Below are 15,411 nucleotides of genomic sequence, written 5' to 3' on the forward strand. Positions count from 1 at the left end.
CGCCGAGCCTCCCTTTCCTCAAGCTCGGCGCGCGAGTGGTACAGGCTCACAATTTCTTATCTGCGCTTCCGAAATGCCAAAGCTCCCTGGAGCTCAAGGGTTTTTCGTAACGCAGTTGGCGGCAGAATTTGTCAGGAACCAATGTGAGGCCGTGGACGGCCTTCATTTATCCCATTTAGTGTGAATAGTCATGGTTTGCTGCAGAAGTGCCAATAAACCTGCCTACAGTGTGCTGCCGCGGCCCTGGCGAGGGGCGTCGCGTCTCCTGGGGCAGGTGTTGCGTCTAAAATCAGAACCATGCCGAAACGCGCCTGGTGTGCAGTGGCGGATCGTGGCCCCGCGGCCGGCTCTCCCTGCCTCCCTTTCTCACGGGAGTTTGGAGAGTCAGATGAGATAATGGATGTGAAAGTCGGGAGTCTGCTTCCCTTTTAGCTGCTTCCAACATTTCAGTTCCTTTCTAAACTTTTGAGGGGTTTCTTTCAGAAAGAAGTCCAGTTCGAGGGAGGGCGTTCCTTTTGCGTCAGAACCCTGTACGTAAATTTGGGAAATCGAAACAGAGCACGTTTTTAAAACATCCTCAGAATCCTTCGGGCGGCCCTGACGTCTTCAACTTTAGGAACTTTTCAGGGAGAGGCAGCCGGTTGGGGAGGCAGTGGGGGCGCACAGACCCCCTTCTGACATCTGCCTCCGGCTGTGTAATTGTGGGCAATTCACTTCCTCTCTCAGGGTCTCAGTTTGTCGTTTAGCCCGAAGGGGAGAGTGGATGGATGGCCCCTGAAGCTCGCGAATCTCTGATTTCTCTTTTTGTACTTAATGTAATTGACAATAATCGTTGATGCCTGAGACGTGCCAGGACTGCGTCTGGGATGCCCAGAGGAAGGAGGCTGTCCGTCCGCGAGCTCAGGGGTCTCCGCACCGTTATGGTGCAGAGAGTTCAGGATTTGAGGCTACAGAGACTCGAATTTGATTCTGCTGGGTCACCTGCCAGCTGCTGACGAGCCACTTAATTCCCCCAGCCCCGATGACCTCGTGTATAAACTCAAGATAATACCTCAGGATTAGGGTTGCTGCGCACCTTCAACGAGGCGAGGCGTGGAAGCGCCTGGGTCGTAGTGGGCGGTGCACCTAGACTGGCTGGGGTCCCAACTGGGTGTCCTTCGCTCCAAGTCTGCGCCGCCTTCGCTCCGCCTTTTGCAGGGGGCAGTCGCCCCCCTGTGGCCATGGCGGAGAACAGCATTCGGCGAGCAGGCACGGGGACTGAGACCCGGACCCATCCGAGCGGGCGAAGGTGGGGAAGTCCTTGTGCTCCGCGCGCCTGCCAGCCGGTCAGACAGCTTCTCCCGGTTGGACGGCTGGATGCCAGCGCTCCTCCCCGCGGCGCCCCTCCGTTTCCTGGGCAGCCTCCCGGCGCGCACTCCGGGGTCCCTCCACATTTTCTGTCCTGGTGATGGTGGGAGTGTGTGTCTGCGCCTTGGAGGTGCGCTCCTCGCTCCTCGAAGTGGGGAACTAGCCTTGCCCTCTGAACCCCCGCGCCCAGCACAGGGTCTGACCCAGAGCGTGTGCAAAGTGTGTATTGAAGAGGGATGGGGAGCCACAGCCCGCTTACTCATGAGCCGCGGCTCTGCAGGTCTACCCAAGGGCCTCCACCCCAGAGCCCAGGGCCGAGGTGAAAAAAGAAGGGAGAAAAGAACCCCAGATCCGGGTACCTCGTGAGAAGAGAAATCACCTCAGCAGCCAGGTCACTGCCAGGTGGTGTCTTTGCCCCTCCTCCCTCCAGCTCCCAGCAGTGACCATAGTGTGGGATGGGGGGACACAGGTGATAGTGGGGATGGTGCTTGCACAGGGAGGACCTGGGGCATCTGCCAGAGGCCTGGGTATTGGCCGAGGGGCTCTGCCTGGTCCCACTTCTGGCCCTAATTCACTGTGTGACCTAATGTCACTGTGTGACAAGTGGCTTAGCCTCTCTGGTCCTGTCTCCTCCCCTGTGTAATGGGTATAATGGCACCCTCCCCATGAAGTGCTTTATTCAAGTGTCAGCTGTGGGTCCCTCTGACATCCCAGCCCCACAAACTCCAGGGGTGGGGAGTTGGTTCCCTCCTGGGAAGGAAACCCCACTGTGCTCTCAGTTGTCCAAGGTGGTGGCGATTAGAGAAGGAATTTCCTGAAAGGTGAGCCCCCTCCTTAGAGGCGGCAGGAGGAGCAGGTCCCAGCAGCCCCTCTGCTCACTCGTCACTAAGCAGGAACTGACTGAAGACCTGCCAAGTGCCGGGTGAACCTTCAGATGTAAAGGTGACTGAGGCACAGCCCCAGCCCTGGGGGCTCACTGTCTGGGACAGGAAGCTGGCAGGAGGGGACAGCATAGCACATGCCACCGTCTGTGATGGAGCTGCACTTGGGGGCCGGGGGCCGTGGTGCATGGGCAGAGGTGGAGGTGTGAGAAGATGTGGCACCTTTGGGGCCTTGCAGCCCCACGCTCACCCTGTGCAGCTACGGCTCAGGAATGGGGGCTCGGGGGTGGGAGCAGGTGGGGCCAGGCCCAGTGGGGCCTCCTGGGCTCTGGCCCACGGGCTTCATCCTGCAGCCGTTGGAAGGCACTCAGCAGAGAAGGGAGTGGGGTTGAGAAAAGGCCCCTGTGGCTGAGGCTTCGAGAATGGCCAAGGACCTTGTTGGCCTCCCAGGCATGTGCTGATGATGGGAGATTTGGGAGGCAGACTCATGGGGACCTGGTGGCTGATGGGCTGAGGGGGGTGGGAGGGAAATCAGGAGGCACTCCAGGCTCCCAGTTTGCACACCTGGGCGGATAGCGTGCTGTTTACCACGGGCATGCCTGGGGAGGGGAGGCAAGGAAGGAGGCCGAGCCTGCTGTGGCCAACCTGGGTCTGCCACCCAGGAGAACGCCCGCAGTGTGTGACGGTGGGGCCGTGGGTGTGGAGAGAGTGTGGATGTGGGAACAGGAGCGCCTGAGACAGGCTGGGGGCCACCACATGGAGGTGACAGGCAAAGGGAGGAGAGAGGAGCCGAGAGGAAGGAACAGTCAGGGAACAAGGAGGAAAAGCAGGAGAGTGCTAGCCCAGAAGCTGAGGAGAAGTATCCAGAAGAAAGGGGAAGTGAGATAGAGACCATCAAACATTTATCAGAAGGGGCCACCAGAAGGTCAGCGTCCACCTTATCAGAAGCTGGTCGAGGAGGCTGCTGCAGGCGGAGGGCAGGAGGTCAGAGGAGCGAAGGCGAGGATGTGGCTGAGAGTGTAGACAACTTCCAGAAGCTTGGCAGGGAAGGGAGAGACGCTGTGTGGCCAGAGGCCAGTGCGGGGCCAAGGGCGAACCCCAAATCTAAGGGGATGGGCAGGAGCGGAGGAGGCTGAGGATGGTGAGGAAGTGGGGGATGAGATGGGGTCCAGGGAGAGGGAGGGAGGGAGGGGCCCACGCAGAGGGTGAGGGACCGGCATCCTCTGCGGGAGGGCGAGGAGGTGAGGATAGAGGTGACATGGGGTCGTCAGGGAGGGTGGGGACAGTGTTCAGTTGATGGGCCACTGGACAAGGGAAAAGGACAGCAGGTTGGCACGGAGGGCAGGACAATCGGCAGACGCAGGAACCCTCCCTTCCCAATCCAGAAAAGAGGAGCCTCTACGCATTTTACCCTATAAAATGATGAGGCAGTTTACAGCCTTGTCATCCACCAGTCACTCAGCTAGCAAGTAATGAGCACCTGGTGTGTGCTGGTCACCATGCTGGACACTGGGGACACAAAGCATGTAAGATACAACATGATCCCTTTCCCCAAGGGGCTAATGGTCCTGTCGGTTCTCACTCCGAGCCCATCCTCCCAGCAGCTCAGAAGTCACGAATAGGTACCCCCATTTGCCCTGGGTACAAAGAAAGGTTCAGAGAGATTTAGTGACTGGCCAAAGGTCACACAGCCAGGAGGCAGCTCTGTCCAGGTCAGTTCCTGACCTCCTGACCACAAACCCCATCCTGGCCACCAGGCTCAGAAGTCTCACCTGAGTGTCCTTCAGGCTTGGCCACCCTGTGCCCCTCAGCAAGGACAGACAAACCCAGGGTAAACAAGTGTTCACTTTCCTGAGTTCCCTGTATGTGCCCAGGCCTGGGCATGGTGACAGGGAAGGAGGCGTGGGTTCCGACCCCTCCCCTTGCCACCTGCCACTGACGGAGCAGGAGAATGAGAAGTCCCAGCAGAGGGCAGAAGCTCAGGCTTCAGAGGAGGGAGGGGTGGGGTGAGCCAGGGCCCCTCCTTCCCCTCCCCCTACCTGAGGAGGTGCTCCACGGCCCAGGGAAGCCTCTGAGACTCCTCCCCAGTGGCTGCGGGGCCCAGCCCCAGGCGAGGGGCCGTCCTGCCCAGGGATTTCAGGGTGTGGTCACTAGGCCGGCCATCTGGACTGGAGCCCGCCCCACTGCCGGGTAGTGGCCACCGAGAGGGGAGAGCTGCAGCCTGCTCCGCTGCGTCTTATGCAAACAGCCCGGGAGGCACCCACCTGAGCAGCCGCCTGCCGGCAAGGAGCCCCGGGACCTCATTCCTCCCTCCTCCGCCCTCCCGAACTGTGAGTGCCTTGCCAGGGAGTGGAGCTGGGACCCTGGGGAGAGGGGGCGTGCCAGCAGTTTACCACAGTCCCCTCCCTCCCCGCCCCCACCCGCCTCTCCCTGCACCCCTGCTAAAAGGCCCTGTGAGGCACCTCGCCCTCCTCTCTGGATCCCAGGCCTGGCACCCACTCTCTGGGACAAACTCCAAGGGCAGCCGCAGGTGGCTGTGACTGAGATCAAGGAACTGGCCTTGGACGGACCCATTGGATCCCCCTTTGGGGCCAGCCAGAGGGCCATCTGGAAAATGGGGCTGGTAAGAGCTGGGGAGCTGAGGCCAATGGGGGATCCAGTGAGTCCCCTTGCCCGGACTCCCTGCTCTCAACAACTCCCCCTACCCTCCGCAGAGGGCAGCCGCCCTGGGGAGGCCCAGCTGGTTCCTTCACACCTGGCCTGATTGTTTCCTCCCTGTGACTCACCTGCAGCCCCAGGCTGACCCCAGAGCCCCACTGCCCAGCCTATGACCTGGCTCAACCCACATTCCTCATCCTCACCTACATTCCCACCCGAGAGCCCTTCCCACCCACCGCTCTCAAGGCAGAAAGGAGCAACCTCTTAGGTGCAATCCCCTGGGCAGTCTCCCCTGAGCCTGGGCCTCATTCCACCTCTCAGTCTCTGGTTCTCTTTGCCCCCAGCCTCCTGAGACAAGCCTGCCTGCCTCCCTCCTTCCTTCCCGAGCCCCAGCAGCTGGCCTCACTCTAGGTCTATTTTCTCTGCCCCTCCTGGAGCTGTCTGTGTCCGGTGGTGGGAGGGGACGGCAGTCGGTACTGAATGCCAGCCCCTGATGGCTGGTCAGTGCCGGGTCCTGGGCAGGACAAGTCCATCATCACGACTGGGGAGCTGATGAGCAGATGTGGTCAGGGTCCCAGGCCAGAGTGTCGGGGGGAGGGGAACAGTCGATGTTGGTTGGTGTCAAGGAAAACTGGGCTCCCAGGGCTGGGTCCCGGCGGGTAGGTGTTCTCTCTAAAATTCAGGGGCCTGTTTCCAGGTCGAGGAAGGAGGTGGTGGTGAGGGGATTCCCAGAGCTGCTGCCTAGGCAGAGTGAGGCCTGCAGGACCCTTCTGCCCAGGCCGGGCTCTGGCCCTGCATCCTCTCCTTTCCCAGCATGCAGTGGGCCGGGCAGTGAGCCCGGTCAAGGCCTCCATGTCATCGTGGGGGCCCAGGGACTCAGGCCCAGAGAGGAAGCCGAGGTGCCAGAAGGGGCCTGCCTCCAGATGCTCCCAGCCGTCTTCCTTCCTGGTCCACACAACCGGAATCCTTGCCTTGTCAGAATTTGTAAATTACTATTCCCCACATAGGAATTCTTTAACCCCACTACCCCACTACAAACATTTGGCTAATGGGGGGAGTTTCCATCTGATGACTGAGCATTTTGGTTTCTTTCCATCCGTTGCGGTGTGTTGGGGAGTTTTACAGACAGAGGGGCATCATGGTGTGTTGACCACCATGCTGTGATTCTTTGCTTAGCGTGCTCACTGATGCAGGCAACAGCAGGGGCTGTGCTGGGCGCTGGGAGGCAATGAAAACTGAGGTGCGGTCCCTGCCCTCAGGTAGCTTATTGTCCAGGAGGAGAGATTGGCGGGCAAACCGATGGTTATGGTGAGGTGTGGCGAATGCATCTGCAGGGTGCTGTGGGGGCACTTGGAGGAGCCCCTCTGCTGGGGTCTCACCAGCCAGAGGGAAATCTAGGCTGGCCTCCTCACCAGGAAGGTGATGTTAGAGGTGAATCCTAAAGGTTTCTACAATTCTGTGTCCTCCGTGAAGCCCTCTGGACCTGGTGCCTTTTCAGTGGCAGACTTTTTTTCCCATCAATGGTAATTGGTCTTTGCAAGTTTCCCACTAGATCTCCGGTTAATTTGGGCCACTTTATATTTTACTTTTTCTAGATTTGTAAAATCTCCACTTTTCAATTTATTTGTGGATTTCTTTGTGACCAAGTAAATGATTTTCCTAAGTTTTTCATAGACATAGAAAAAATGTGCACTTTCTATTTAAGGGATGTAAGTTTCCATATGTATCAAATCAAGTTTATTTATTATATTCTTCAAACTTGCACTTCTTTGTATATTTCTTTTTTCTCTTTTTTATTTTTGTCTTTCATTCTGATTGAGATTTATTAACTCTTCCACTCAAATTTTCTCTATAAAGTTCTTGTATTTTTAATAGTTTGTCTTTTTATATTTGACTACTATAGGGAACACACAGATTGTGTTGTTCTGTCATCACAAACTGTGCTTTGTGTCATTACATGGTGTCCCCTTTTATCCTGCTTAGTGCTTTTAATCTGAAATCCCATCTTTCTGTTATTAATATGGCCACTCTTACTTTTCATCTCATTTTATTTTATTTTTTTGCTTTTCCCTGGTATCTCTCAGGATCCTTTTATTTTCAACCGTTATCATTTTTTTTAATAAGTGTATTTCTTGAATGTATCATATCACTGTATTTTTAAACCCAAGCTGACTCTGTCTTTTAATGGGATAATTGAATCAGTTCACATTTGGTTTAACAACTGATACACTGGACTTGATCTTACTACTGATGGGTTATTTTACATTTATGGGTTTACCTTGTGGTTTTCTTTTTCCCTTCAAGCAGGTTGCTATGGATCCCTTTTTCTCCCTCCTACTCTGTTGTCCTCCTACACTATCCATTTCGTTCCTGGATTCTCCTTTTCCCTGGGGTTCCTAATCAAACCTATTCTACAGGGTGTGCCGTGGTGAGGACTCCTTTCTCCACACTCCCCTTGGGAACTCACAGAACCCCCTCAGGCTGTGGACTCTGGACTTTCATCAGCTTAGAGAAATCTATCTGCTGTGCCATTATCGTTTCTTTCACTTTTTCTTTCATTTGCAAGTTAGCTCTCCTGATGGATTTCCCAATTTCTTATCTTTTCCCTCTTTATTTCTGTCTCTATGTGCTTTTCTTCTGAGGTTTGAGGTATTTCTTCTGCTTGACCTTCCAGACCACAAATTTGAATCTCTAGAGTGACTATCTTCTTCAGTTAGTAGTACAATGATATCTTTTCAGTTCTAAAGCAGTCCTTATGTTTTTCTTTTGTGCTTTACTTGAATTGCCTTGTTACTTTTTGTTCAAGTTGTAGCTGTATTTCCCTGCTCCTCTAGGGATAAGAACTTTGAATTTTTTAAACTAGGTTCATACTTACGTGGTTTTTAAAAATCAAAGCAATATTTAAAAGTGTGTCGTAAAGAATCTCTCACACCCCCACTTCCATGCTGTTCTCCATCAGCTCAGAAGTCACCACTTTTATGAATTCTTTCTCTGTTCTTCCAGAGTTGCTTTGTACAAATACAAACTGGTATGATATACAATTGATTACTTGGTTTTCTGTCTCTCTTACACAAAGGTAGTATGCGGGGACCCATGGTCCTACATCTTGTTTCTGTTTTGCCTTTTTGGTTTAACAATGTATCTTAGAGAACATCTTGTTTCTTTTTTGCCTTGTGATTTAACAATGCATCTTGGAGAACATCTTGTTTCTTTTTTGCCTTGTGATTTAACAATGTATCTTGGAGATTGTGCATAGTCTCCTTCCTTATAGCTGTGCGGTTTTCCATTGTGGAGATGTATCATAATTCATTTAACCAGTCCACTGTTGATCGACATTTGGATCGTTTCCCATCTTTTGCTGTTACGAACAATGCTTTAATAAATCATCTTCCACGTATGTGCAGGTAAACTGAGGATAACTCCCAGAAGTAGGATTGCGGGGTCAAAGAGTAAATGATAGATACTTGTTAGACATCGCCGAATTGCTGTCCATGGGGTTTATGCCAATTTGCTCTCCCACCAACACAAATGAGAGGGCTTATTTCCCCACAGCCTTGCCAACTGAGTGTTGTCAAAGTTTTGTTTTCTGCCAATCTGATAGTAAAATATGTTATCTTAAATTAGCTTGAATTTGCATTTCTCTTTCCAGTGAGAGCGAGCATCTTTCCCTGTATTTAAGGACCATTTTTCTGTGAATGGTCTGTTCATATCTTTTGCCCATTTTTCTATTGAGTTATTGATCTTTTTCTTATCGATTTCTACAAGGTTTTTCTATAATAGGAAAATAGCCCTTTGTCCATTACATGAATTGTAATCTCCCTGCCAAGTGTGTCTTTTGACTTTGCTAATTGAATTTTTTGGCCACACAAGAATTCTTAAAATACATTTATGTTGTCAAATGTATAAATCACTTATTTTATCCTTTTAGATTTTAAATCTTTGTTACAAAGGCCTTTTTTTAAAAATGTAGAATTTTGCTCATATTTTCCTCTTTGAGTATTTTTATGGCTTCACTTTTTACATCTAAACCTTTGATCCTTTGGGGGTGTATCGGAGTGGACAGAGTGAGATGTAGACCTACATTTGAGTATTTTTTTCTGGACGACCACCCAGTTGTCCAGTCACCTCTTCCTAAGAAGCTCCTCTTCCCACCATGATGTGTGATGGCGCCTTCAGTGTGTCCTGGTCCCACTATACTGGGGTCTGATAGCAGTAGTTAGTTTGGTCATTCTGTTTGTTCCCTCTCTCCAGACACGGGGCTGTCAGAGGAGTGCAGTTGATGTCTTTGCAAACCAGGGCTGGGGTTGAGCTGTTGGTGTTCCCCAGTTGGTGGGGGCCCTAGAGCAGAGGAGAGGTGGTCTCTGCCAGTGGGCCTGTGGGGCCGGCCAGCCTCTGCTGTCTAAGACACCAGCAGGCATTCTCCCTGCTTCCACCTCCTTGGCACTTCCAGCCTAACATCAGAGAGGGCTTAGCCCACTTGCTCAGCTCCCATGAGCTCCCAAGGGAAAAGGATTTCATGTGCGGGTCACCCTACCTTCCCCGTAGGGTCCTGTGACAGGCCCAGTCTGCCCCCTGGGTTTCCGAAGTTCTAGCCTCTGTCTCAGGCACCCTCACCTGTGCCAGCCAGTCCTGCTCCTCCCCACACCCCCACCCCCCACCCCCCGGCTTGGCTTGGGCAGTAGAAGGTAGCAATTGGGAGAAGAGGAGAAGCTGGGTGGGTTTAAGCTGCTGTGTTTCCAGAATCCCTGGCCTTAGAGCTGCATCTTCAAGAGAGAGAAATTACTTTGTCTCAGATGCATTGGGAGTAGGGAAGAGCTGGAAGGGCCCATCTGTGTCCAGGTAAGAAATAATGAATGCCTTGTAGAGGAGCGACACTGAGGATGCGGAACAAGGAAAGAGCGTGTGGGAGATATTTTTCTTATTTTTTTGTTATGAAATTTTTCAAACATACAAAAAAGGAAAGAGAATATTAAAATGAATATGATTATACCTACTACCTAGATTTAACAATTACTATTTGTCATGTTTGTTCTATCTTCTTTTTTTTTTTTTGCCAAAAAAAATAAATTCTAGACTTCATCATATTTTACCCCTAAAAACTTCAGCATGAATCTCTTAAAAATGATGTTTTTCTCCATAACCATGATACCGTTGTTATATCTAACAAAATTAACATTGATTCCTTAACATCATCTAAGACCCGGGCCTCGTCAAATTTCCCCACTGTCCTAAAACAAGCCTCTCAGAGCCAGTTTTTTGAACAGGAAGGATCCAGTCAAGGCCGTGCATTGCGGCTAATTGTCTCTTAAATCTCTCTTGACAAGCCCCTCCCTTTCCTTCTGCCCTGACCAGGCCAGTTGCCCCAAGGAACGTCTATTTCAGATGTGCAGGTTTGCTCTCCTGCGGTGGTGTCCCCGTGTTCCTCTGACCCCTGTGTCCCTGGGGGACTGATAGGTCTGAAAGGCTTGGGTGGGTCTGGTCACCTGGGCTTCGTGACGGTGATGCAGGGGAAGCCGGAATCAGGGATGACTCCATGTCTCTGCTTGAGTAACAGAGGTGACACTGAGATGGGGGGAAGGAGGAGAATGGAGATGAACTGGGTGTGAGACACGCAGCTGTTGAGGTGTCCCGAGGACGTCCAGGTGGGCAGCTGGATTCATGCTCCTGGAGTTGGAGTTGTGAGGTGTCAACCTAATAAAGCCGGTTGAGCTTCCCCAGGACCGTAGAGTGAGGAGCAAAGATGAGACCTCAAGCATGGAGGAGTTGAGCAGAGGAAGAGGAGTGTGGGCCCAAAGAGCTGAGAGGGAGCAGCCAGAGGAAGAGGAGGCAGACCAAGAGGCCCCGGGCAGAGGCCGCCCAGGACGGAGAGGATTGTAAGGACTAAGCACAGGAGAGGAGTCAGGCCAGACAAAGACCGAATCTGTCACCAGGGAAGTTGTGGGAGACCTGAGCTGGGCTGGGTGTCCGACTGAGTGGACAGCGAGATGGTGGGTGCACAGATGCCTCAAGCAGTTGGATCTGAAAACAAGAAAGGGGGAGCTGGGTCCAGGGGTGCACACACTTACTTTTGAGATGAAGAGACCTTGAGCTTGTTGAAAAGCCAGAGGGACAGAGGCGGTTGCGTGGGGTTGGGGGCCAGGGGGCTGACACTTGGAGATTTGAGGTAAGCAAGTGAGAGGTAAGAGGGTCCCCCGGGCCCAGGATGGGGAGGTTGGCTTGGACTAGGGACCCTGGGCCCTCCACTGGGGGAGGGAGTGGTGGGTGCAGGTGCGGATACCTTTGAGAGGGTGGGCAGAAGGTAATGACCCTGTCACATTTTCCCACCTCCCCAGGTTGGCTCGTAACCACGGCCTTTGCTGGCCGGCAGGTCCCTTGACAGACCATCCCCTTTCTCCTGGCCCAGCAGCAGACTCCTGGGTGTCTGCCAGTCTTACTCACAGCACAGGGGACGTGAGTGGTGAAGGGGCTCCACCCCCGGCTCCACCCCACCCTGCACCCTGGAGGAGCAGGCCAAGCAGGCAGCTGCATGAGGTCACCAGGAGGCTGGGGGCAGAGTCCGGAGCCAGGGGCACTCAAGTGAAACTCAGAGCCAGAAAAGCAGAAGTGTGGCCCGGCTCTCTTCCCCAGGTCCTGGTGGCTGTGGGAACTCAGGTGTCTGCTCAGCTTTTTCTCAGAAACCAACTGGTTTCACAGGAACCAGTTTAGGAGGAGAGAATGGACAGCCCATTCTATGGATAAAGAAACTGAGGCCCAGAGATTCAAGGGGTCGCTCAGAGAGAAGTCTACACAATAAACCAGGTCTCTGGACTCCTGCTTCAGGCTTTTTCCTTTGAATCCAGTGAAGCTTCTGCCCCAAACCCGAGAAGGGCCTCACTTTAGGCCGTTGGGTCTGGCATCTCTCGCTCCTTGCATGGGATAAAATTGCACTGAGCCCCCTGGGCCTTAGCACAGCATGCCTCAGCCAGGCCCCAGCCCAAACCAGTCTCATCCGACTCTGCAGGGTGACCCCAGCTTCCCCGCTGCGCGTAGGTGGGCACAGCACTCGGGGCTAGGGGTGGATATGGAGTGAGTGAGGCCCGGACTCTGTCCGGGAGAAGGCGTGCTCAGGGGAGGGACGGATGCCAGGACAGCGGAGGCAGCAGAGGTTCTGTACACACGGCTGAGCCCTGGAGGCAAAGATCACAGTTCACTCCCACTCTCCCTCCGCCCTACCCAGGTGGCATGGAGCAGGCTCAGAGTCAGCCCGGCGGTCCTGTCCCCTCCCCAGCCCCCTGAGCTGGCCCCTGGGCTCTAGCAGCTGGTGTGCAGGCATTTCTTTGCCTCTGGCCCCAGAGGGCGGATAGGAGGTTCCTGTCGCACCTGCTCCTGCCCCGATACCCCTCCCAGGGTTTTGGAGAGATGGGTGATGTGCAGCTGGCTGCTTCTGTCACCTCCCTCTCATGTGCCTCTTGAGGAGTGAGGGTGTGGTTGAGGGAGGAGGACCCCACTGGGGAGCTGCTGTGGTCACCACCTCCTCTCGCCGGGGGAGGGGAGGCCCAGACAGGAGGCCTGAGGAGCCCACCTCTGTGACCACGAGCAGGCCATTGCTGTGTGAGGTTTGTCGGTCCCTAAAGTGTGGGGCCAGAGCCAGCTGGGGGACCCCAGGCTTGGGGCCAGGCTCTTACTGGGGAAGAGCAGCAAGTAGGGTGCTGGCTGCCTTTTCTGTGCTCCCAGACCCCCACACTGTCACTCCTGGTCCCTGCCACAGGGAGACCTGCCCCTCGATTCCACCTAGAGGGCAGTGCTGGGCCTGGGTTCCCACACTTCTCCCCTCTCCCTTCCCCAACCCAGTTCCTCCCTGGTGGCTCAGAGTTTCCTGCTGCTCTGGAATTTATAGAGGCTGTTGCCATCTCCTGGGCCTGGCTCCATCTCTCTTAGGGACTTGTGTGTGTGTGTGGTCCCTGGCCCTCAGGGTGGGGGCAGTGTCATATATCATGTGTGTGACAAGTGTGAGGACTCCAGGCCTCTCTGGGGGATTAGTCTGTCCCTGGGGTTCTGGGCTTCCGAGTCAGGGCCCAGGGGATGGTAGGGGAGTGATGGTAGAGCTTTTGAGGGCAGAGTGGGGCATAGGGCCTGGACTTGCTCTGGATGTGGTCTCCCCAAGTGTCCCACACCCCAAATCCACACCATGCCTGGCACTACGTGGGTGTCTGTGTCCTATGCCCACAGTGGGTACAGGGGAGGAGAGGTCAGGGGACATGGCCAGGGGAGAAAGCAGAGCCAGGGCTAGAGCAGAGAGATTACTGATATGGAAGAATGGGAGATGAGGGGCTGGATCTAGGGTGGAAAGGTGGGGTCAGAGCCTCAACTGGGAGCCAAGCAGCCATTGTGGGAGAGCCTTCAGGCGGGTGGGTGGGTGGGCCGGGTGCTGCCTCGCACCTGGGGGCTGGGAGGAAGCACCTTTGAGGGGGTTAGTGAGACAAAGTATTCCCCCAGGCCTTGGAGGAGGGGCTGCAGTGTCTTACCCAGGACACGTGGTGTCTGTTGTGCATGGCCAGGGTCTGAAGACCCACCTGGTGAGGGGCTGAAGAGAGGAGAGGCCAGGAGGAAGCACTTAGGGTACAGTTGGGGGAGCTAGTTCCTGTCCCCCTTCTCTGGGTCCTTGGAGGGGAGGAGAGGGGCACGGGCATCCTTGTGTGTGTATGTGGACTCACAGGCGGGGTAGGCGCACGCGTCTTGGTGACTGGGGCTGGAGGAGGCAGACTCAGGTGGTCAGGCGGGTAGATGGTGGTGTGGTCAGAATCCCTCCTGTCCTCCACGTGGCCAGAGGGATCCAGACACTGGCTCCCTCTGATACCACATCTGCCCAGCCCCCTTCCTCTTTCAGGCACCCCCCACATACAAGCTTCCTCTTTCCCATCACATTGTCCCTGGGCCTTGGGGGAGCTGATGGCCACTCATGGTCCTGTCTATGCCAGCTCAGGCCCCAACACCCAGCTGCCCCCTCTGCCTGCCCTCTGTCTGTGCAGCCTACCCCTCCCCCACCCACGGCCCTGCGCCATCCTCTGTGGAGTCTGCTCCGTGGCTGTGTCTGGGCCTGGGATTCAGAACTCTTCAATAATCAGAGCACTGAGTAGGGTGGCCAGTGGTGTGCCTGGACACATAAAAAAACGCCTGACCTGAGGCACCCCCCACCCCACCCCACCCCACCCCACTCTGTCTCAGGCAGCACTTCCGCAGCCCTGACAGGAAATGGGCTGGAGGCTCAGCCTCCCGCCATCTCGAGGCAACTTCTTGTTTCCCCGTTGCCCTGTGCCAGCCCTGGGGTTGTGCCCCTTGGCTCCACCCCCAAAACTTTCCCAGGGCTCTGTCCGAGCAGCCCTGAGGGGACAGGATGGTAGACATGATTGCCAAGCTGACCAGGAGGCAGAGTCGGGCCCTGCGGGTACAGGTAGGGGACCCTGGCATTGGGAGGAGGGAGTTCAGCCTCTCGTGGGGTGGCAGAGGGACCTGTGGCATCACGGGGCCACCAGTGGCCTCCCTCCTCTGGCCTCGGTAGGAGCTAGGTGAGCTGAGAGTCAGAGCAGGGGGTCTCACAGCCGGGGGCTCCTCCCTTCTTTCCTCTTCCCTTCTCTGAGGCCCTGCCCGTGTGAGAGGGCCTGCAAAGGGATGCTAAGAGGCGGTGATCAGCCGGGGGAAAGAGAGGCAGGCCTGCCACCTGCTTGTGGGCAAGGGGAGGGACTTGGCGACAAGAGGAGCGCCCGGCAGCTGGGTGTGGTGAGAGCCGGGGCCCTCTTGGCTCTGTCCTCTGGCCTGAGGGAAGGAGACCACTTCCTCTTTTCCTCTCCATGTACCCTGTGTCTCTGTCATGACTGGGATCTGGGTCCTGAGAGCACTTGGTACCCTACTCAGGTCCCTGTTGATGTCCCACATCTGTGCCTTGCCCAGGCCTCCAGGATTTGGGGGCCAGGGTGGCAGGCTCTGCTCAACCTGGGCGAGCTCCCCCTTGGAGGCCAAGGGCTTGGAGGGACTGGCCCCACCTGGCCTCAGGAACTGATCTGAGCCTGACTGAGGCTCTGCCAGGAGAGGAAAGTGCCTCTATCTTAGCACTGTGGGGGCTTGACAGAGAGTTCTAGACCCCTCCACAGGGCTGCAGCATCCCTCCCAGGGAGCTGGACTTGGCTTGCTCACCTCCAGTGAAGGCCCCTCACTATCTCCTGAGGCAGCCCATGTCTCTGGGGCAGCCCCCATCCTTCGAATGTGCTCCCTTCAAAGGGGCACTGCCCTGCCCCCATTCAGCTCTGATCCACAGTCTGGAGCCCACAGTGTGATTCTGCATCTCCTCTTCCTTGTGACAGCCCTGTCACATGGGGCGCCTAAACTACCTTCCAAATCTCCTCTGTCCCTGCTGGGCATGTTCCTTGTGTGAGATCCCCATCAGCCCCACCAGCCTGGGACGCCCTGTGGACTCAGAGCCAAGGCCAGCAGCCGGGTAGCCTTTTTATGGCTTAACCAACCGTGGATGCAAAAGGTGCCCCAAAGGAGA

General features: G+C 55.1%; 1 protein-coding gene across 8 annotated transcripts in view; it reads left to right on the forward strand.

Moving 5' to 3' along the window:
* Positions 1 to 15,411, forward strand: part of ARHGAP27 (Rho GTPase activating protein 27) — a 31,459-nt gene that overhangs the window by 3,332 nt on the left and 12,716 nt on the right. Inside the window, exon 1 of one of the 8 annotated variants that reach the window (XM_070561770.1) lies at positions 4,174 to 4,558. The exons of 4 other annotated variants lie outside the window; for them this stretch is intronic. Coding sequence is in view for 3 of the 4 variants with exons in the window: in XM_070561767.1 (XP_070417868.1) it covers positions 14,260 to 14,316 (57 nt within the window). In the remaining variant the exon portion in view is untranslated. Of the gene's footprint in view, positions 1 to 4,173; positions 4,559 to 4,719; positions 4,852 to 14,109; positions 14,317 to 15,411 lie in introns of those variants that run through there. 3 more of the 8 variants (XM_070561768.1, XM_070561767.1, XM_070561769.1) reach the window with 3 other exon arrangements.

This window comes from Equus przewalskii, chromosome 10, assembly GCF_037783145.1.
Source record: "Equus przewalskii isolate Varuska chromosome 10, EquPr2, whole genome shotgun sequence".
NCBI lineage: Eukaryota > Metazoa > Chordata > Mammalia > Perissodactyla > Equidae > Equus > Equus przewalskii.